At 37.9% G+C, this 24661-nt stretch overlaps 2 protein-coding genes across 2 annotated transcripts in view; one reads left to right on the top strand and one right to left on the bottom strand.

Moving 5' to 3' along the window:
- The window catches only part of LOC114658053 (bcl2-associated agonist of cell death-like), a 695521-nt gene that overhangs the window by 414885 nt on the left and 255975 nt on the right, over positions 1 to 24661 (bottom strand). The gene's annotated exons all lie outside the window — the stretch shown is intronic.
- The window catches only part of dnajc4 (DnaJ (Hsp40) homolog, subfamily C, member 4), a 211008-nt gene that overhangs the window by 47573 nt on the left and 138774 nt on the right, over positions 1 to 24661 (top strand). Inside the window, exon 3 of the mRNA XM_028810010.2 lies at positions 1150 to 1240. Within this exon, the coding sequence (XP_028665843.1) occupies positions 1150 to 1240 (91 nt within the window). The remainder of the gene's footprint in view (positions 1 to 1149; positions 1241 to 24661) is intronic.

Raw genomic sequence — 24661 nt, 5'->3', positions numbered from 1 at the left:
CTGTGGATAACTGATGTTCAATACTATTTGAAATTGGAAAAAATTGAATTCTCACTTAGATGATTTCTAAAATATGACAAGATCTTATTAATAAAATTGCAGAATAAGCATTTATTTCAGAGGAAAGAAAGTTCTCCCTTTTTTTTATTTAGATTTTTACCCATGCTGTTGGCTGTTTTCCCTTTCTGTCAGATAGGGGTTGAATTCTTTTGACTTGATTGTATGTAATGTTATTTTCTTTGTTATAAAAGTTTGACTTGATTGCATGGAATGTTATTTTCTTAAAGTAAAATAAGAAAAAAAAACTTCCTGTTGGAGTTTCACCTCCAGTTTCCAAGTTCATTTTGGTGGTGTAGAAAACTGTCCTCATTGACACCATAGCTCTCTTTACAGTTTCTGTAAAGGAAAGACCTACACTTTCAGGAGTTGTAATGGTCTGTTGGTGTTCCTTTGTTAATTGTATTTTTCTCACCATTATGATAGCAATATACAGCACAGTATTGTCCAAATAATGCTTCGCTTTGGTGTGGTGTAGCAACATAGTTGGTTCCAATACTGCTTTTATATAGACAGGGTTTTGTATGTAATAAATAGAAGTTGGGACACCTCTAGGAAATGTTTGTATCAACTTCCTAGACTTAATTACTTTCCATTGCTGCAGAAAAGCTTTAGGTTGTTAACCCATTAGTTGTTCCCTGAAAATTACAATATTTTTTAGTTTTTGTAAAGGGGATGTTCTAAACCTTTTGACTGGTAGTTTTCTTTCCAGATACAGTGACACAGATTTGCTGCCAGATAATTTAGTTACTGAAAATTGTAGATGCTGTCAAATGCTAACTTCTTTGGAATCCTGTCTGAAATGACTTTTAGGAACACGAATGCAAGTGAAAACTTGCTTTATACCTGCAGTACTGGAAAGCTATCAGTGATACCTGTATACACTGTGACAGCAATGGAAGCAAAACAGGAACTACATGAGAGATGACTTTTATTTCCATTAGCAAGACAAAACATTTCCTTGAACTATAGACATACAAACACAGTACATTTGGATCTCTGGCTTCTCATACGAAAAATGGCCATCATAACATAGAAAAGAAAAGATAGATTGATATTTTTAAAATAAATAACAGTGGTTTTCTTTTCCAGGTCCAGTGGGAATTATTATGATCTGCTAGGTGTCAAAAAGGATGCAACAGTGGAGGAGATCAAAAGGGCATTTTTTGCTCGTTCAAAAGAGGTACATTTGATAACACTGACACATTAACTCGTAGCACACCAAACACTAATTCATGGTAAAGATTTTGCCATATAATAACTAATTTTTTTGCTGTGTAATATTGTAATAAAATGGAATATTCAATTTAAAGTAATTTTAAGAAAGATGATTTCTTAAGTAGTTATGTCTATAGTTACCTTGAGGATGTGTTTTGAAGTGTTTCTTTTATTGTGCTATTCTTATCTGAAACTTCTTATATGCCAATAAAACTAGTTATAAATTATGATTAGTATTCCCTGCACCATGGTTAATATGATATCAAATCTACTTGTGATTTTATCTCATAAATTTTGCAGTGTCTATTTTGTTTTTTCTTATTTCTAATATTAAAATAAAATATAGTATACTAGCATGTAAGGTTCTGCAGAGCAGCATGCTGCTATTTATTATAATGAATAGAGCACAGCAGAAAAAAGAATTGGGTGCCAGTGTGTTGGTACTCCTCAGCAAAGACTGTATATAAGCTATAGGTAACTACAAAAACATGTTAAATATGAATGCCCTAAAATTAAGGAGTTAAAAAATAGAAAAAATAAAGTTCATAAAGTAAAAAATAAATTGGTTCAGCACAAGGATTTGTTGTGAAGCTACTTTATGAATCCCGGAGACTGGGTCAGAAAAATGTAGAAATATGGCTGATTGTAAACATTTTGGCTGCTCAAACTCACCACATATTGAACCAAAAATACATGAAGAGAAAAAGCATCTTTTTATTTTTTAGTTGGTAAGATCTTGAAAAAAATTGTATAAAGAACTGGAAACGTTTATGTAAGATAAGCAGAAACACCTATGGTTTAGCAGATTATTTCTCTGTGCAGTTCAGATAATTAATTTAGAAAAGCCATTGTGCATATAGCATGGACCATACTGGTAGTTGTTGTAGTTAATTAAGAAGTATTCCTTGCTGCTCCCCACTAAGTAAATATTTTAAGATTATCAGATAAATTTGAGAGGTTATGAATATTAAGACAAAAAAGTTGTTATTCTTAAAAACTATACCAAAAATAGGATTAGAATTAATAAAAAAGCCATGGTGCCATGGTGAGTAGTGGTATGTGCAACTAAACTGTGCTTTGACCCCCACAAACTTTGATAACAAAAATGACAGATACAGCAATTGTTGCAAAAATATACAAATATCAATACTGTGCTTGAATTACTGACTGGTACATAGACAGCAAACCTGATTATATGTATAAGTCTAGTGCAGTGTTTATAGAAACCTGTACTCTAAATTCAGAAACAGATTCACATACCTTGTTAATTTTTTACCCTGATAGACAACATAAACTTAATAACCTCAAGTGTAGATATATGGATCTGGCTTGATGCCTTTAAAATTTTAGGTGTCTGTCTCTTGGTCACATGAGGCCAAGAAATAAAGACAGTAACACAAAACTCAGCAAACTAAACAATCTGACTTGTCAGCTCCTTTTGTATCTGGCTAACTAGTGCAGTCACCCCACTCTGCCCCTGATGGTGGCTGTTCAGATGTGCTTGCAATAGACACAACATGTGCCAAATTTCCCTCACCTTCAATAATGTTTTCTGGGCACATTTTTCTTCTCAAACAGTAAACTGTTGTTTCTGCTCAACTCTAGTTTCACTGTCTAATTAAGTAACTCCCATTCTAAAGCATTGAAGCTGCTTGATTCACTCTATAAAAAGAAAACAAATGCTGTCTGGGACAGATTTAAATGAGTCAAAACTTATGTTTTGGGATCAGGGACCAGAAATACCAACAAATAGCTGGTCAAATAAGACAGGTCAAGGTATAATAGGCTTTTTCATTTTTCAGCCGTGTGCAGATTTTAAATTTGAATGAAGACCATGCAGTTTTTAAAAAGAAATATGAATGATGATAAGTACATAAAATTAAGAGACCAACCAAGATGGAATTTTACATTTTTCGACACAACTGAAAATGGGACAGAAATATTACCATTAAATTGGAGCATTTTATGTTTCTATAAAACAAAATAGCTAGACCACTACTTTTCCAGCTCATGTTGAAAAAGCAATGTGACATTTATTGGAAAAAAATACGTGTCTGTTTTAATATTTAAGTAATTACTTAATTTGTTTTACATCAACTACAATCCATGTTGTTTTTCCAAGTGTGTAATCAGAAGTGAAGCCAAAAGGAAATTATCTAGATGGTGTATTTTGATATGGCCTTAAAAGCCTCTTTCACATATTCTGTGTAATTTGTAGATGCACAATTTTATGAGACTAGGTAAATCTCAAAATTTCATCAGACATTTAAATTCTTTATTGATAGATATTTTTTATTTACATATACCTGTACATAATACAAAGTTGACAGATTCATTCACTCACTCACTCTTTAACAAAAGCACTATTTCCTGTTCAGTTAAAAAGCTGCAATTTAGTATCATGTACAGGAGAAAACAGATATGATCATGTTTGGTATCTACAGTCAGGTATAAAGTGGAAGGAGAAAGTTCAACGAAGCTCAAGGAAGATACGAAGGTCACTGGTTGACAAATATACTATAAACCCTAAGTGCCGGTGCAGGCACTGTGGCTGTAAGTAGGTGTTGCTTCACCAGAAGCAAAAATGTAGGGTGAGGAAAGTGGTGTCCTCCGATCTAAGACAAGGCAGAAGTAATGCAGTGGCATCAGGAGGAGGGTAGGAGCTTTAGCGGCTTAAACACCTGATCTATTGTGTCCAGTCTCTGATCTTTTTCTACATTATTTACATGAGAATAGCAGTATGCCTTGATCCGTTTGTCCGTCATATACAATATAACCCCTGATTAAAATTATACCATTGTATGAACATGTGCAAAAGCCCAAAGGAGCACACCACTGTCTCTTTCCTTGCTTATCTATTTTATATGCATGTAAGACTGCGCTACAATCACAAAGGGGGCAAAGACCCTGATACCTGAAAATTCTAGAAATGCCCATTAACTGTCAGCAGCAATTTTGACTTAATGGGTCCCCCACAAGCTACTCCTTTGTAATATGCATTCGCATCTACAGATTTTGCAAGGGGACCCGACCTGTGAAATAGTTTATATTCATATGTGTGTCTGCTTACTTTGAATGTGGATGCCCCACTTTCAAAAGATGCATGCTTGGCAGTGCTTTCTTGCATACTGGCTGTTATCATGGTTATCATAATACCACTAGACCGGTCTTAGATTGTGGGGCTTGAATTTCTAAGGGTGAAGCCACAGAAATTGTGTTGCAGCGCTGTTCACACTTTCAGTTAATGCATGAGTATAACTCGTAAGATAACGACATTTACGTATGTCCACTTCAAACACCGCTTTGCATCTGACTTTAATGGGGGACCATATGCAACTGATGAAAAACAGGAAAAGAAATACTGTACTTGAATGAATGACATACATCTAATAATGATAATAATATATACTTAAATTTCACATTATTTCTACCTACTGATTACCCATTTTAATGCAGAAGAATACAGTTTCATGTAAAACTGTTGTTGCAGTAGGAAAAACAGGAATTGATCTATGGCAGGTATGTTTTACTCATGGACAATTGTATGTAGTATGTTGAAGAGTAAGCAACTCTAGTGACCTAATAATATTATTATCACCTATTATTTGACTGATACCTTTATTCAAGATGACTTAAAACATCTGAGATACAATTGGTTAAATTTCATTTGTTTTTCCAATTGGATCACAGGCAGATGAAGTAACTTTCTCATAGTCACACAGCATCAGTACTAGGATTTGAACCCATAATGTCTGGTGTTCAAAACTTAGGTCCAAAGGTCTAACCACTGCACTACACTCCCTGCCAATAATATTAAACTTTGATAAAAACTTTCAAAAATTGTCTTCAGAAAAGTACTTACTTAGTTACAGAGTTCTTCTGATACACCCGATACAACCATGCTGAAAAAAATTTGGTAAATATGAATTAAACCACTTCAGCACTGAGACTGACAGCCCAATCTAATTTTTCATCCTATCCAATAAAATAGAATAGTCAATGGTTGAAAACCCTGTGCTTACCTACAATCTAACAACATAATTACAGATTAATTTCTTTCATCAGAGAATACAGTTTAAAACACATGTTAGTGCTGTTTTTGTACTGTGACCAGTGCAGAAGCCAGGTAGGAATTTCTCAAATTAATTTTGATGTGTGAGACTAAAGCTGCGTGGCAACTACTTTTTCAAATATTATAGAAGGCGAGGGTAAATTTGTAATCAGTCTATAAATGCTGAGCATATGTAGGTCTAGCTCTGATTATTTTTATGGTAGCAATCTAATAAATAACAGTTTTACTGCATTCAGCAATGGATCAGTAATGATTAGAATAAGTGCTGCTAGAACAGCTATTGAGCTTTTCACTAGGTTTGTTGTGATTGGATCTAAGGGAAAGGTAGTAGAAATTAAAGTTATTACTTTGTGTTCTGTTATCAAGGTAAAATTTCTAAAGTGGTGGGTACAAAATGAGAAAGGGTTTGCTAGTGTAATAGTTTAGTTAGCAAGGTGATGCAGAAATCGGGATCTTATTTGTCTATTTTGTCATTACGGAAGTTCATGAAGTGTGTACTGCTGATGCCTCTAGGTATTGTAGAATTCCCAGTTGTTTGATTAACAGCTGTTCTATATAGTACACTGGGATTATTTCATTGGTTATTCTAGAGTAGTAGTTAGAACAGGCCATAAAGAGAGCTTTTTTTTATTTTCTTGTATGCGAAGTATAGGGAAAGTATTGTAAACGTCCAAAGATTCGATATTAAGATTTTGATGAATCTCAACGTTTTAGACCTCCCTGTGTCCAAAAATGCAACTTTTGGAATTATGTCTGTGTGTGTGTATGTATGCCTGTGTGTGTGTGTGTGTGTAAATATGATAACTTGAGTACACTTTCACTTTGTGAATTCACAAATTCACAAATTTTGCATACAAGTATTAGGTACAAAATGTAGATTTCTATCAACCTTTGGGCTATTTCCGTTAACCGGAAATGATACTTTATCTTTTATTCATGCAGCTGCAGAGTCTGATTTATTCAACTTTACTTTTATAATAATTTTTCAATATATTATTGATCTGATTTGTTGTTGATGGTTCTTTAATGTACATAATATAAAAATATAATCATTGTCTTGCAGTTTACTCTTCAAATATCCATCCCCATATCTGAGTATACGAGAAAGGGAGACCACTCCCGATTTTTTTTTTAACATTGCCCATACAGCATAGAAGATATGTAAGTTTGTTGCTCTCATCCTCAGATTGGCACAAAGGCCCACTTTCTAATAGGTCAGTGACGTTTGGCACAAAGCAAAGACAACACAGGAGTAGCTTAGGGTCAACTCTATAAATGTTCTTGAATGGCATAGCCAGAGCACAAACTTCAACACAAATGAACAATACTGAAGAGACCTGAAAATAGCTGATCACTGATGGTCTTCATCCAACCAGATCTTCAGATGATCTGCAGAATCAGATAACCCCTGATTAAAATTATACCATTATATGAACATGTGCAAAAGCCCAAAGGAGCACACCACTGTCTCTTACCTTGCTCATCTATTTTATATGCATGTAAGACTGCGCTACAATCACAAAGGGGACTAAGACCCTGATACCTGCAAATTCTAGAAATGCCCATTGACTGACAGCAGCAATTTTCACTTAGCAAAGCAGAGTCAAACAGAGCACAAACTTCAACACAAATGAACAATACTGAAGAGACCTGAAAATAACTGATCACTGATGGTCTTCATCCAACCAGAGCTTCAGATGATCTGCAGAAAAGAATAGGAAAAAATGTCCCCAAATTACTTTGTGTGAAGTTTGTTGCATCTGGCACTCATATGCAAGAATGCCATAATTGCTACCAAAGGTTCTTAAATGATGTAGGGAAGAAAGGGTCTAAATTGTGTCAATGTTATATTTCAGGCTTTTTTTTTTTTTTGCAATAAATTTGCAAAATTTTCTAAACTTTTGTTTTTGCTTTGTTTTTCTGTATTATTGAGTGTTACTTGATTAGGGGAAAAATGAATTTAAATGATTTTAGCATAAGGCTGCAGCATAACAAAATGTGTAAAATTAATGTGTATGAATAGTTTCTGCAGGCGCTGTACAAACAGGCTCACCATCTCCTCAACTTCTTCAGATGACTTGCATTTGTTCTCACAAATGTCTATAGGTGCACAGCAGAGTTCATCCTTACTGAGTGCAGCACATCACATGGTATGGCACCTGCTTAGCTGAAGAATGTAAAGCACTTCAGAGTGAGGTGAAGGCAATACAGAATACTACCAGCACCCATCTTCGTTTTGTCCAGGATATATACGGTCCTCGCGACCTTAGAAAGGCAGACAGGGTTATTAAAGATCTCAGACATTCTGCACGGTCATATTTCTCACTCCTTCCTTCTGACAAATGATGCAGGACCATGGGCACTTGCACACACAGATTCAGGAACAGTTTCTATTCACAAATAATATGACAATTAAGTTGACTTGTATTACAAAAACATCCAAAAACAACATAAAACAAGTGTTCTCTGAAACGGTGTGTATCTCACTGTTGCACTTACAAAACAGTATATAATAAAACAATAAAACTACTTACTAACCTTACCATATTGTAAGTTTAGTCTTAAGGACTTTGAGAAAACTGGATTTTGGAGAAGAAAGTAGTGCTTTTGCATATGTACATTACTACCATTGAAGCTATTCATATTAATACGTCGAAACACTCATTACCACTCATGGGGCGGAGTGGTGGCTGTGAGGCTAATGATCTGTGCTGGTATCCAGAAGGTTGCCGGTTCGAATTCCCGTCACTGCCAAAAGAGATCCTATTCTGTTGGGCCCTTGAGCAAGACCCTTAACCTGTGATTGCTCCAGGGGCGCTGTACAATCGCTGACCCTGCGCTCTGACCCCAAGGGGTATGTGAAAACTAACAAATTCCTAATATAAGAAATTGTATAAGGCGAAATAAAAAAAAAGAACAAAAGGAAATTGCAGATAATAAACCTCCTAATCCTTCCTAAACCTTCAGATAGGTTGAGTAAGAACTTTTGGGCATATTCCTATGAGCCTGAAAAAATTTGATGATGACTGTTTAATGGACTGATAGCAAAATAATAGAGTTCAGGTGTAAACTAGCTGTTTTTTGCAGTTTGGATACATTAGTGCCCATACATTGTCTCTTTGTATTAGTGATGCAACACTGAGGAGTATAATTGAGATCACAGGGCAGCAAAGCCTGTTTAGGTGCATTAGCATATAATTCTAAAAGCAATTACTGTGATCATCATCTCTGTCTTTCTATCTGTCCACTTGAGACAACTCTGCTCCAAGTGGACCAATGTTGTTGAAATATGACACACATATTCTTCAAGGAAAATTGTCAGGAAAGTTTAATTTTGTTGAGATACAGTGCATCCAGAAAGTATTCACAGCGCATCACTTTTTCCACTTTTTGTTATGATACAGCCTTATTCCAAAATGGATTAAATTCATTTTTTTCCTCAGAATTCTGCACACAACACCCCATAATGACAATGTGAAAAAAGTTTACTTGAGGTTTTTGCAAATTTATTAAAAATAAAAAAACTGAGAACTCACATGTACATAAGTATTTACAGCCTTTGCTCAATACTTTGTCGATGCACCTTTGGCAGCAATTACAGCCTCAAGTCTTTTTGAATATGATGCCACAAGCTTGGCACACCTATCCTTGGCCAGTTTCGCCCATTCCTCTTTGCAGCACCTCTCAAGCTCCATCAGGTTGGATGGGAAGCGTCGGTGCACAGCCATTTTAAGATCTCTCCAGAGATGTTCAATCGGATTCAAGTCTGGGCCACTCAAGGACATTCACAGAGTTGTTCTGAAGCCACTCCTTTGATATCTTGGCTGTGTGCTTAGGGTCGTTGTCCTGCTGAAAGATGAACCGTCTCCCCAGTCTGAGGTCAAGAGCGCTCTGGAGCAGGTTTTCATCCAGGATGTCTCTGTACATTGCTGCAGTCATCTTTCCCTTTATCCTGACTAGTCTCCCAGTTCTTGCCGCTGAAAAACATCCCCACAGCATGATGCTACCACCACCATGCTTCACTGTAGGGATGGTATTGGCCTGGTGATGAGCCGTGCCTGGTTTCCTCCAAACGTGACGCCTGGCATTCACACCAAAGAGTTCAATCTTTGTCTCATCAGACCAGAGAATTTTCTTTCTCATGGTCTGAGAGTCCTTCAGGTGCCTTTTGGCAAACTCCAGGCGGGCTGCCATGTGCCTTTTACTAAGGAGTGGCTTCCGTCTGGTCACTCTACCATACAGGCCTGATTGGTGGATTGCTGCAGAGATGGTTGTCCTTCTGGAAGGTTCTCCTCTCTCCACAGAGGACCTCTGGAGCTCTGACAGAGTGACCATTGGGTTCTTGGTCACCTCCCTGACTAAGGCCCTTCTCCCCCAATCTCTCAGTTTAGATGGCCGGCCAGCTCCAGGAAGAGTCCTGGTTGTTTCGAACTTCTTCCACTTACGAATGATGGAGGCCACTGTGCTCATTGGGACCTTCAAAGCAGCAGAAAGTTTTCTGTAACCTTCCCCAGATATGTGCCTCGAGACAATCCTGTCCTGGACTCCAATTAAGCTGCAGAAACATCTCAAGGATGATCAGGGGAAACAGGATACACCTGAGCTCAATTTCAAGGTTCACGGCAAAGGCTGTGAATACTTATGTACATGTGTTTTCTCAATTTTTTTATTTTTAATTAATCTGCAAAAACCTCAAGTAAACTTTTTTCATGTTGTCATTATGGGGTGTTGTGTGTAGAATTCTGACAAAAAAATGAATTTAATCCATTTTGGAATAAGGCTGTAACATAACAAAATGTGGAAAAAGTGATGCGCTGTGAATACTTTCCGGATGCACTGTATCTTGAACAAAGCACACAATACAAACCTCGAAATTTGAAATTTCAAAAATCTCCCATTGAAAAGTATTGGCCAATTTTAAAAACTCATCTATCTTAAAATGAAAAAAGTAATTACTTTACCATTTTAAGTTTATCTTGAAAGAGGAACTTTCACTTGTATATCATCCTCTTTAATTTTTCTGAGAGTTGGTCGTGATGGCAAAACAGATCTCCAATACCAGTTAATTAATTGCTAGCCTTTGGTACGCCCTCTCACTTCAGCTGCAGTTTGTGATAATTTAACATTAAAAAGCCACTTATCTACAAATGAATATAAAAGAAAAAGGAGTTATGCGAGAGTTTCTCTGTAAGCATAGAATAAACAAAAATATACTCAGTATTAATGTTACACTAAAAACAACCCCATGGCTGCGATATTATAATTTATTAGCAGAGCTATAGACCTGTTTTCCATCATGGGTCAAAGCAGCTAAAAGTTTTACTTTGCTATTTCAACATAGATTTTAACTTTTTATTGGGTATTTAAGTTTGGTATTTTTCAAAGTAAAGTTATTTCCCCACAATCATAGTATATATTAATTTGCCATATTGAACTGTGCTCTGAAGTGAAGCATTTTTGGTAACTGTTAAAAAAAATTATCTAGCCCATTCTAATTTTTTGAAAATGGGGATCTAGGGGTGGGTCCAAAAGTAATAGGAAAAGCTTTAAACTTAATAAATACATAATTGTTTCAAGCAAAGAGTGTTATCAAGTATTCATCTATGTATTGAGATTAAACAAATATAGTGAAACAGCATATCCATATATTTTAGGAAGAAAAAAATAAGCAAGACATTTCTGTGTAATTCAGCCAATTAAAAAGAGACCAACTCTGTGCTCTTCCTCACTGCCTGTTTCCCTCTGCTACATGCTTTCAGCCCTAGGGGTGTGGTATCTTCTAGCATATCCATTTTTACTTAAAAAACCTCATTCTTGCTGCTGTTAAAATTAACATTATTAAATGTTGCTACTCTGGAGTGCTGTTTCTGTTCTGTAGACAGCTAAATAATATTCTACTTATTCTCCTTCAAAGTCACTGAGGTCCTCTGATCAGAAATTATTGGTCATGTCGAGATCTAGACTTAAGCTTGGAGAGGCCATGTTTTTTGCAGTAGCTGCCCTTAAGCTCTGGAACAGTCTGCCTTTTTATATTAGGTCATCACCAACGTTAGTCACTTTTAAATCCTGCCTGAAAGACTTTTTGCCTTATCTTTATGCATTTTTTGGTGTATTTATTTACTATATCTATATATGTTTATTTGTGTATTTATGAAAGCTGTACAGCACTTTGTTGAACTTGTATTGAATTAAATGTGCTCTATAAATAAAATTGACTTGACTTGACCAAACAAACATCACACATATAACTCATACTCTTTCACTATGTGTGGTGAAGAACATCATAGACAAATCTAAAACACCTGTTGGTGCTCTAGTTATTTCAGTTATGGACTTCAGAAATATTGCAGGCATCAATAAATGTCTAACAAGACAAAACATTAAAGGTTACTAATTTCTTTGACTCACTCAAAACATTGTCCTCCGCTGTTATTTTATTAGTATATACTCAGCAAATGTGATTCAGTATGCACTATAAAGTTTCATAATTAGTTTGTGGTGATTCAATATATTTCTTTATGGGTTAGCTCTATCACGTAATCTGTCTTTTTTCATTTCCCCAGTGCATTTTTATTATGGCACGCACACAACATGTCACAGAAAGTGCGGAATGCTGAAAAAACAACCATAAATTTCTTGATGTTGATATCCATCTAAGGTTGCACCGAGGCTGCATCCGAAAAAACTGAATTTGAGGCACCATTTAGGAAATGTAATCATTTGATTTGAGTGCACATCTGATGTCAAACTGCTATGTCTATATGTGGATCCATATGTATGCCAGAACTGCATGTAAAAAATTACATGACATAAGAAAAATAAATGATTTGAGTATGCATGTGGGACTGGGGTTACACACATTATCAATCACATACAGTGGCAGATGCATACTTAGATGAGATGATTTCATAGAATACTGAGAGCTTTGCCACTATATTGGACACTTGGCACACTTTTGTGCAGAGCATCATTTGTTACAAGGAATAGCAAAACATAACCATTGATGAAACAGAACTGGTTTGATGAAACAAGGAACATATTGAGCCCGAAGCTGCGGCAAGGTAAAGGTCAAGTGCCAATTGGTGATGCGCTTGTAGAAAATGTCAAAACTCCACCCATGACAGCTGCAACAATCAGACAAGCAAACAGGAAATGTATATTTACCTCTTGAAAATGAAGTATGAAATAAAATGGATTACTTCCAGTTGACTTTTGTAGTCACTTGCATTATTCAGAAACACATTTTCTTGAATTGAAAACTTTACTGCTTCCAAGTGGACACATTTGTTAAGTTTTAAGGCTTTTGTTTTCACGTTTTGACTTATGTCCTTTTAGTTCAATTTTAAAATACAGTAATCCCTCGCTATATCGCGCTTCGCCTTTCGCGGCTTCACTCCATCGCGGATTTTATATGTAAGCATATTTAAATATATATCGCGGATTTTTCGCTGCTTCGCGGGTTTCTGCGGACAATGGGTCTTTTAATTTCTGGTACATGCTTCCTCAGTTGGTTTGCCCAGTTGATTTCATACAAGGGACGCTATTGGCAGATGGCTGAGAAGCTACCCAACTTACTTTCTCTCTCTCTCTCTTGCGCTGACTTTCTCTGATCCTGACGTAGGGGGTGTGAGCAGGGGGGCTGTTCGCACACCTAGACGATACGGTCGCTCTAAAAATGCTGAAAGATTATCTTCAAGTTGCTATCTTTTGTGCAGCTGCTTTCTGAAAGGTCATGCTGCACAGTGCTTCGCATACTTAAAAGCTCGAAGGGCACGTATTGATTTGTGCTTGAAAAACAAACTCTGTCTCACTTATCTGCTCCTGACGGAGGGGGTATGAGCTGCCGCTTTCAACAGCTTTGTGCCGCGGTGCTTCGCATACTTAAAAGCTAAACAGAGAGAAATACAAACAAATCAATAGGGCTATCTCTGTGACAGTCACTGCTCCTGACACGCACTCCTTTGAAGAGGTAGATATGTTTGCATTCTTTTAATTGTGAGACGGAACTGTCATCTCTGTCTTGTCATGGAGCACAGTTTAAACTTTTGAAAAAGAGACAAATGTTTGTTTGCAGTGTTTGAATAACGTTCCTGTCTCTCTACAACCTCCTGTGTTTCTGCGCAAATCTGTGACCCAAGCATGACAATATAAAAATAACCATATAAACATATGATTTCTACTTCGCGGATTTTCTTATTTCGCGGGTGGCTCTGGAACGCAACCCCCACGATGGAGGAGGGATTACTGTACAAGAATTGCCTCAGTGCTTTTTTAAAATGTTATGTTTAAGAAATTTGAACTACATTAGGTCATAGTCCCTCCACAACCAACAACTAACAGAAGCACACCAATTAATGCCATTTTTACATCACTTGTATTGAAATATGCTGTCTGTGGAAGCCGTTGAGCCTATTGGGGCTGTTTTTAACTAGTTAAGTGCTGTTAAAATGCATTTATTTAACCCTTTAACCGCCAACTCCCTAAATATTCCCCACGCCAGGCGAAATCTGAACAATTTTCGTTTTTTTACTTTTTTACATTTTTTTTACATTTTTTACATTTATTCAAGCAGTATTGACCACTAAATGTTGTGCAAGTTGCCAGTGTATACACGAAATCTATAAATGTAACCTGAATTCTCAGCTAAGCAAAACATCTTGATACCAAACCGTGCCCTTTTCAATGGTAGATACTGTCGAAACTATAAGCGGCCCTTCCATGACAATAAACTTTCATCAACTGCAACTGACGGTCCTGGCATGTAGGGCAACTGAAATGCTTCAAATAAATGATCAATCAAAGGACGTAGCTTGAACAAGTGGTCGCGGTTTGGATCTTTCTTATCTGGCTCGTTTCTGTTATTCAAATGAAAGAATTTCAGCAGCAAAGAGAATCGGTTACGTGTCATGACAGCTGCAAAAATAGGTGTTGCATACATAGGATCTGTAGACCAGTACATCTCAATATCTGGTTTTCTGAATATTCCCATCAACATCAAAATCCCAATGAATTTTTTCATTTCGTTTTCATCAGTGTCAAACCAAGCACGAACACGGGAATGTGGAGGTAAATTGGGATTTTTCTCAATAAACTGTGCTGCATACAGATTTGTCTGATGAACAAAATGTCTGATCAAATTAGGTGACACAAACAGCTCATAAAACTGCTCAGCAGTGTAATTGTTTACATCAACAATAAAGCCACACGTTCCCTCAAACGAATGCAGAAAAGGTAGTTCACCACGGGCAGCAGCCCAGCTGAGATGCTGGGGATACACCCACTCAGCGCCGTCATCCGATGCGTCTTCATTCACAGTATCATGCAGCGCACGTTGCTGCTCATCACTGTCCCTAAAATCTTCTTCAGAACTGCTACAATCATGATCAGAACTGTTCAAAATCGCCTGCAAAGCCTCACTTGAAGTCAGTTTACGTTTCGCCATATTCACAGCTGTTACATGCGAATCACGTCACATGACAGGCCAAAACAACCACAGACATGTCGAAATACAACGTAGTAATAATACCCACGCCAAACCGTCAGTTATACTACTTGCCAGGCATTCATATAACCACAGGCAAATGTGCCGGATAATTCCGGCAGTATGGCGTTAGCAATAAAACAACGGTGCCGGATATATCCGGCAGAGGGCGGTTAAGGGGTTAATGTAGTCTAAAAATGCATTTAATTGAATTCTGTTATCAAACTTTTCTATATGACCAGCTGTCACAAAGATATTTAATAAAATAAAACATAATACCTAACTCTTTGATGAAGTAACCAAAAATGTTTATAATGCTCCGGTGCTCATTTAACTAAGGTCCCTGAGCACACCTTTATGTTGTGCTATGTGTACTGTAAAAAGGAACAGACTCGACACACGTAAAAAGGTTTGGGGCAGCCACCCATATAATATTCCTGGCTGCAAATGGTTTTTTGAAATAGTACAGAGCTGTTGACAATACTGAGTCCAAGACAGAACTGACGAAGGTTAGAAAAGATGGTGGCTTTAACACTAGAATTACCAGAGCCTACGAATAAACTTGTAGATCCGGCCCACCTTAAATCCGTTCGTACCTCTCTGCCAGTGTCTTTTGTCCTGTAAATGTGCCGATAAAGACAAGCAGCAAGCAGCCTGCTATTCTATCCCCCCACAGCTGCAGAACGTGCACAAACTTCTCCCAGCTCATGCCTTGATTGATTATCTGGGAGAGAAGTGCTGGAGTTTTAGAGTGGAAATAATAGATCGTTATTTGGAGCACATGCATTTCATGTATGTTCCGTTTCTACAATAATCTGTGTAAACACAGTTTTAAAACAGAAACGTTTTTCATATTTTAATAGTAAATGACAAAATGTAGGCATAAACTATATAATGTATGAAGCCTGAAGTCCAAAGATCAAAATAAACACTTTCACAAAAGGTTCAAGGAAAACACAACAGCTTCCGTGGTGTAGCGGTAAGATTTGCTGACTTGTAATCAAGAGTCTCCAGTTCGATCCTGACTGACTCCTATATTTGCCATTTTCAGTAGTGAGCTGCTCTTATTGTTAATATTATACAGTACACACATACACTTGGTTTGCGTCTGTAACAGACGGTGTACATATATAGGACTTGTAAAAGTTACCTTTTTTTTTTCACTTTTATTCTCTCAGTCACGAACACGATACATACTTAGGGATCTGACGCTGTTAGTTTTTATTTGAAACTAGGAATAACTGTAGAAGTGAATGGTGTTTTGAGTCAATGGAACTGGACATTCTCTCATCTGGAGGGATAAAAGCTGACACACAAACTCTGGCGAATCTGCCTTCTTCGTATCTCACCGTCACTTGATTTTTTTTTTATTCAGTTTTAATGAGTGTTCCTGCTCACGCTGAATTAGTATGCGCCTTATGATCTATGATGTCAAAAAAAAACCCAAAAAAACAGAGACATAGGTATACAAAAAAAAAAAACCAGAGACATAGGTATACAGTATATGATATTTGGACCTGTATAGTAGTTTTTGGAAAATATTGTGGCACGGATGCAACATTATTCATATTATTCATATTCATTCGCATAACATTGCTGTATGCTGTTTCTTTTGTACTCCAGGATATGCAGAGGAAAGAACAGTACAGACAGGACAGTTCAGTGCTATATGCAATCATTAAATGAAATAAAAAATAAGCAGACACGTCTTTATTTTCTGTGTTAATTTATTGTGTTTTGGGCATATTCCCTTTAAAAAGAAATATGATATACAGGTACATGACATAACCTATATTTTTTGTGTTTAAATTTGCACATCATCCAGAACTGTTATATATGCTCCAGTTTTATAAATATCTGGGATGATGTGTTTGGATATGAGAGACCCTGAAATAGCAATGAAGCAGTGTTCTGTATTGTATCCACATTGACCAACAATAATGAAACAGATGCTATAGAAGTTCTAAATATGCATTTGTTTTACTTTTCTAAGATCCTGTTTATCTCCTAAAAACAGTTAGGAAAAAGGTTATTAAGTGCTGTCATAATGTAATATAGTCTTTTAGAAGAATAAAGCTGAACAATTACTTACCAGTTTTACAGTGTAGTAGTTTCATAAAAATAAATGTGATTACAAATATTTTAATTGCTCATTAAAAATATAGGATGACAGAGATATACATCACAATTTAACACAGTTGAGATAGTTCAAAATCATTGAATTCTTACTAGAAATATTTTGTTGTTTTAATTTTGGTTGTATTCTTCATTCATTGCTACGGACTCTTTACTTTCTATGTTTCCTCCAATCACATGTCCCTTTACTGTCTGGCTACACTAAAGCATTTTTTTGTGCTAGTAAATCCCCTTTGCAAGTGATGCATTGTGCATTTCTCATTAAGCCCCATTATGCTCTTGTGTGATCTCTAGAAAATTGTGTTCTTGGGCTCCATGCCGCATGATAGGCTTAGGGATAACTCATGAATGTCCACTGTTTAAAAGCATATTTTCATTTTTTTGTGCTGTGATGTGTGCTGTGAGCATATGTTTTTTTCAGTGCACTAATGTAGATGTAAGATATGAATATACACATTATACATAAGTACATTGCCTTCATGATGCTAAAAATGAAGGTGCTTGATTTAAGATTACATTATTAAATATTACTTTCTGAATGTTGAATAGTATAATTGTACATAGTATACACGATGAAGTAGCCAACTAAGCAAAAGGAATTTTTGTTAACATGAAAGATCATTATAATTCTGATATTTTCCACATAATGAGACACAGTAATCAAAGAAAATTTGTTTCATTTCATTTTTGAGTACATTGTAACACTGACCTTCAATAGTTTAATTTAATTTACATAAATACTAAAGAGTATTTCCTGTACTGTTCATTAAAGCAGTTGTCACCATTTTGAAGTGACTGTTTTTCATTATATACCCTAGGTTCTTGTCTATAAGCCGGACTCGTGTATAAGCCGGAGACCAAAAATCATACGAATTTTTAAAATAAAATCTTATCATAGATAAGCCGGACTCATGGATAAGCCGAACGTACTATAACCTATAACTAATAGAAGGGAGGGAGGTCAGTGGTCTCACTCGCACCCATTTAATTTCTTTAAGGGGGGAGAGAGTGTGAGATGTTGGCGTCTCTCTCACTCCCCGCATGGCGCGGTTGGAGCGGCCGGAGCACGTTCTTTCTGCTCTGGGCGTCGCCGAGTCAACACGCGCGCGTAGCGGTCATTTAAATTGTGATTTTATATGTAAGCATATTTAAATATATATCGCGGATTTTTTGCTGGTTCGCGGATTTCTGCGGACAATGGGTCTTTTAATTTATGGTACATGCTTCCTCAGTTGGTTTGCCCAGTTGATTTCATACAAGGGACGCTATTGGCAGATGGCTGAGAAGCTAGATTGCTTACTCTTCTCTCTCTCTTGTGCTGACTATCTGTGATCCTGACGTATGGGGATTGAGCAGGGGGGCTGTTTGCACACCTAGACAATACGGACGCTCGTCTAAAAATGCTGAAAGATTATCTTCACGTTGCTATCTTTTGTGCAGCTTCCTGAAACGACATGCTGCACAGTGCTTCGCATACTTAAAAGCTCGAAGGGCACGTATTGATTTGACTGAAAAACAAACTCTGTCTCTCTCTCTCTTTCTCTCTCTCTCTCTCTCCCTCTCTCTCTCCCTCCCTGCTCCTGACGGTGGGGGTGTGAGCTGCCGCCTTCAACAGCTTTGTGCCGCGGTGCTTCGCATACTTAAAAGCCAAACAGCACCATTGATTTGTTTGCTAGAGATTGTTTTCTCTATCTATGTGACATTCTGTGCTCCTGACAGGCACTCCTTTGAAGAGGAAAATATGTTTGCATTCTTTTAATTGTGAGACAGAACTGTCATCTCTGTCTTGTCATGGAGCACAGTTTAAACTTTTGAAAAAGAGACAAATGTTTGTTTGCAGTGTTTGAATAACGTTCCTGTCTCTCTACAACCTCCTGTGTTTCTGCGCAAATCTGTGACCCAAGCATGACAATATAAAAATAACCATATAAACATATGGTTTCTACTTCGCGGATTTTCTTATTTCGCGGGTGGCTCTGGAACGCAACCCCCGCGATGGAGAAGGGATTACTGTATAAGCCGGATTTATGTATAAGCCGATATTCTATTTTTTCATTTTCACAACTTTTTTCCTTAGATAAGCTGCGGCTTATAGACAAGAACTTAGGGTAATTAATCTTTTTTTTTCATTAAGTATATTTAATAAGCCATTCATTTTTGCTTTTTTTCCTGTCATACAGCCATCCATCCATCCATCCATCCATCCATTGTCTCCCGCTTATCCGAGGTCGGGTCGCGGGGGCAGCAGCTTGAGCAGAGATGCCCAGACTTCCCTCTCCCCGGCCACTTCTTCTAGCTCTTCTGGGAGAATCCCAAGGCGTTCCCAGGCCAGTCGAGAGACATAGTCCCTCCAGCGTGTCCTGGGTCTTCCCCGGGGCCTCCTCCCGGTTAGACGTGCCCGGAACACCTCACCAGGGAGGCGTCCAGGAGGCATCCTGATCAGATGCCCGAGCCACCTCATCTGACTCCTCTCGATGCAGGGGAGCAGCGGCTCTACTCTGAGCCCCTCCCGGATGACTGAGCTTTTCACCCTATCTTTAAGGGAAAGCCCAGACACCCTGCGGAGGAAACTCATTTCAGCCGCTTGTATTCGCGATCTCGTTCTTTCGGTCACTACCCACAGCTCATGACCATAGGTGAGGGTAGGAACATAGGTCGACCGGTAAATTGAGAGCTTCGCCTTGCGGCTCAGCTCCTTTTTCACCACGACAGACCGATGCAGCGCCCGCATTACTGCGGATGCTGCACCGATCCGCCTGTCGATCTCACGCTCCATTCTTCCCATACAGCCATCTTTATTCTCAAAACCTGATATGAACAAAGCTTATTCAGAAATTTGAAGGGTGTTAAATATTTTATCTATGAATTTAGTGTTATAAAATGAAATGTTTTCTTTGTTGTTAACATAAGAAAAAGGGCATAGGTATATAAATGTTTGCCCTGCATTTTATTATTTATTTCATGTATTCATATATGAGAATAGTTTCCAACCTGTTTTTACACCTCCTTAAAAGGGTGAACTTTTCAAGGAATATAGTAGAATTTTAAGAGTTGGAAAACCCCCATAAGATGAGAGATGAGTCAGGAGTGGTTACTGATAACTGTCAAATAAATTTAGTTGCAGTGTACTGCCAGAGGGTAAAGTGTGAGAAGATGTACTGTATCACAAGTCAGTGAATAGGCATCCAACCATCAGAGGGGCAGTAGTCATAGCTTTGCTTTTAACCTCAAAGCTTGGGGGCTAAAGATATGGTGCCTTCTAGGTGGGGAGTGCTAAGGCCTTCACAGATGCTCAGAGGTATGTTATCTCAAGAATGTGTCCCCCCTATTCCCTAAAATGTCCTTCAGAAAGCTATTAAGGCCCAAATCTGCTGCTACTAGGAAGGAGAATTGACATTTCATAAAGACAGAGAGATGGATAATGAGATGAAAAACAGACGCAAACAACCAGTAAACAGATCAGGATCAAAGCCAGATGATCATTAGAAAGACCAAAATGTCAGGGACTAATACATTAACCAAAAATGAAGTCAAAAGTAGCCAAATTCCTAACAAACTGGAGGCTTTTTTATCAACGTGTATTTGCGAGAGCTTTGTTTAGAGTTATCCACAAACTTGGACAAGTCAGTTACCATGCTGCTATTTTTAAATAGGAGCATGGTGTTGATGTCATGCATCAGACATAATTCAGCAGTCATGTTTTAATAACCAGGGGCCTCATGCATAACGCCGTGCGTAGAATTCACACTATAACATGACGTAAGCACAAAAGCCAAAATGTGCTTACACACAGAAAAATCCAGATGCAGGAATCTGTGCGTTCGCCAACTTCCGCGTTCTTCCGCTACATAAATCCTGCTCAGCGTGGAAATAAACGCACATGCACGCGCCTGCTGTCCCGCCCCAACTCCTCCCAGAATTACGCCTCTTTGAATATGCAAATCAATATAAATAGCCCTTAAGCCTAGCGTTCTGTGAAAAGGCAATGGCAAAAGTACGAGGAAAAATAGAAGAATTTCAGCGAATACCAAATGGAGGCACAGAAAAACCTACTATTTGTTGGTTTAAACAGTTATATAAGCAACAAAAGGAAGTTGATCGAGTGACATAGCGTGTCGGAGAAACTCGAAAGCTCAAGTTCACAAAGTCGCACAGTGCCTGAAATAAAAAAGAAGTTGTCACATATCAAAGTCGGCGTGAAAAGGCAACTCGTAGCCCACCGTCTGAGTGTCATATGAGAGCTTATTAGGGTACAGTGAAAAAAAAGGCACACAATGTGAAAAAAGCACGAAATGTCATCTTTAATCTCGAAATTTCCACTCTAATCACATAGTTTATTTTGTCATTAAAGTAGAACATCATAAATGTCATCTTAAAATCGTTTAAATTACTAGTTTCTCCAATCCCATCGTAACTAAGGTAGCACGTTAAATGCTTTGTTTTGTATTTGATCTTATATGTGCTCTATGTGCCTGAATCACTACGTGCTCTTCCTCCGACAGGACACAGAATCCATTATGTTCATAATATTACAGCTCTCTGAATAATTAAAATACTGAGAAGTATATGTGATATCATTTTCATGATGATATGAGTTAAAGCATGTTATTAAACATGGGAACACGGTGGCACAGTGATTGTTCATGTCTTACAGCAAGATGCTTGCTGTGCCATGCGCGACCTTCAATGAAATACTTTATTGTAGCAGTACTGTCTTTTTCAAACATACTAACCCCCAATTCCTGTCCTTACTTTTCTTTCTCCAAATACCCAATCACTACACAATCAGCTCTGTAATAGACGTTAAGCCATCTGTAAGCTTAGAACGCCAATTCTTCAAAACTTTTAAGAAACATTGAAATATCTTCGTAATGTTTAATTATTCTATCCATCTATCCTTCCAGTGTCACGCCAGCCACAGCATGAAAACAGCGTGAGGCAGGAATAATCCGTGAACGAAGCTCAAGCTCACTAGTGCTTAAAGTTTTATCTGTATAATATAATCAACATATTTTGCTGTATTTCATCATAAAAATGATATCATCATCATATGTAAATACGCGCTTTATAAAGTGGCTCAGGTTGTGCAATATTATAACTGTATCATAAGTACAGTTACCTCATGGTAACTTGCAAGTACAAACAGTTCTACAAGGAGCACTTGATGGACTGATTGAGTGCGTTTAGAGTTCTTGGGATGAAACTGTTTGTGAACCGCAATGTCCAAACAGGAAAGGCTGTGAAGCGTTGGTCGGATGAGAGTAGTTCAAATAGCGAATGGTTGAGGCAGCGAGTGCTGTATACCGATAATTCTCTTTCTGATCGCTGTAGATCTGTGATTCACACTCAGATACAGTGATATAAATACTCCGAGTGGTGCAGTGAGAGTAATATGGAAAAAGATGGTCCGCTGTGGCAACCCCTAACGAGAGCAGCTGACAGAAGAAGAAAAAGGTACAGTGAGAGTAACAACACTAAAGCAGTTATTGTATTTAGAATAGTTTGACCATTCTGTGGGCCATTATATTGTTACAGGTTAATTACAATCAGATGCATTAAATTTATGAACGATATGCGGTTAATTTTAGTGTATTTGATAAAGCCGCCGTCGTGGATGTGGATCTAAGAAAGGGTAACCACACAGGAACAGTAGCACTGCTTTGACGCTGGGTGCCGTCAGTCTGCAAAACTGAGAGGAGAACTTGCGTACGACAGGGTATGAGGTACCGTGGAAAAGTGCGTGGCTTTACGCCAAGTGTAGGTTTTATACATTGCGATTTGAACGTGGAAACGTTCTTACGCAACATTTCTGTGCGTACGCACCGTTTATACATGAGGCCCCAGATGCTGTTGCTAACAACAAAGTGGCAACATGGAAAAACACTAATGCTGGTGGAAGTAGCCCAAAACATAACACAAAATGGTGCTGTAATGTCAGGCAAATAGTAATTTTTATCAAAAGTTTCAAAATGTACCGAGTTCTGAAAATCTATACATATTAATAAAAGGCAAAGCCCTCACTGACTCACTGACTGACTGACTGACTGACTGATTGACTGACTGACTGACTGACTGACTCACTCATCACTAATTCTCGAACTTCCCGTGTAGGTGGAAGGCTGAAATTTGGCAGGCTCATTCCTTACAGCTTACTTACAAAAGTTAGGCAGGTTTCATTTCGAAATTCTACACGTAATGGTCATAACTGGAACATATTTTTTGTCCATACACTGTAATGGAGGAGGCGGAGTCACGTATCGCGTCATCACGCCTCCTACGTAATCACGTGAACTAAAAACAAGGAAAGATTTACAGCACGAGTCAAACGCGGGAACGAAGGTAAATGACGTTAATTTTTGACTGTCTCTTAATACTGTGTAAGCGTACATATTAACACATGTGCAATTAAACGTGTGCATTTACGGGGTGATTTCTCAGGCTTAAAAGCTCGCCTTTTATCAAACGCGGGAACAAAGGTAACTGACGTTGTTCACTGTCTTTTAATACTGTGTAACCATACATATTAACACATGTGCAATTAAATGTGTGCATTTACGGGGTGATTTCTCAGGCTTAAAAGCTCGCCTTTTACTAAAAAGGTAAATGCAAAACTATTTTCAATCAGTTTAATGAAACGCTCCCGTTAAGGATTGCAATAACATATTTGCAAGATTAAAGAACGAAGTAGGGGGAAATGACGGAAGAGCCGCAAACAGCGAAGAGCAAAAAATTAATTAAGCAATTGAGAAGGGAGCGAGTGAAGCATACAAACATGTTCATAAGGGAAACAAAGCACGGTGTAAAACGTAAGTTTAAATTAAGTTTATAGAAACGCTCCCGCTGCGGATTGCAATAACATATTCGCGAGATAAAAGTTTAATGAGAAGACACGAGGTATAAACGAACCACACGCCGTGGCGCAACGTTAGGGGCAACAGTTTCAACCATTCTATGATCTGCTTCTCGCAACTGAAAGACGGCACATGGCGGATGTTAGCCGACTTGCTGACCGCAACATTAGGGGCTTCAACTCTGGCGCTGACGCCACATCTCAGTGCCAACACTTTGCAGACTCTACTTAAAAGACACGCCCTCCTCACTGGACAGTTAAAAAGACCAATCAAACTAACGATGACATCAAGTATTACCCAATCAAAAGTAGGAAAGGAGGCATGTTCATAAAATGCGTGTGGGATGATTTGCATGAGACGCTGCTTTAAAAAAAATGATAAAAAAAATACGGGACAAATCCCGTCCAGTATTGATTCAAAACGGGACGCGCAATTTCATTCTCAAATGCGGCACGATTCCGTATTTTAAAGGACGGGTGGCAACCCTACAGTGCCAGGTAACCACCCATACAATCAGATTGTGATTCAGACTAGGAATGCAATGAATGTAATTACCCCGATCTACATACAAGGCGAAAGTCTTGCAACATTCAAAGATGATGGTTTCGGATAAGTACACCATACAACATAAAAGAGCTTATGAAGCCTTGAACCGAAAAAAGCAACATCTCAGAGATCGTAAAAAAAAAAAAGGAGGTAATGTCGTTTTACTCGCTGTAGATTTTAGTCAAACATTACCAGTTATTCCACGAGGGAGACCAGCAGATGAACTCAACGCGTGTTTAAAATCCATGCTTCTCCCACGCTCGGTTATATGTCGCGTGTTCTCGGGTAGGTACACCAAAT

The sequence above is a fragment of the Erpetoichthys calabaricus genome, chromosome 1 (genome assembly GCF_900747795.2).
Source record: "Erpetoichthys calabaricus chromosome 1, fErpCal1.3, whole genome shotgun sequence".
NCBI lineage: Eukaryota > Metazoa > Chordata > Cladistia > Polypteriformes > Polypteridae > Erpetoichthys > Erpetoichthys calabaricus.
This window is presented reverse-complemented; position numbering and strand designations above follow the sequence as displayed.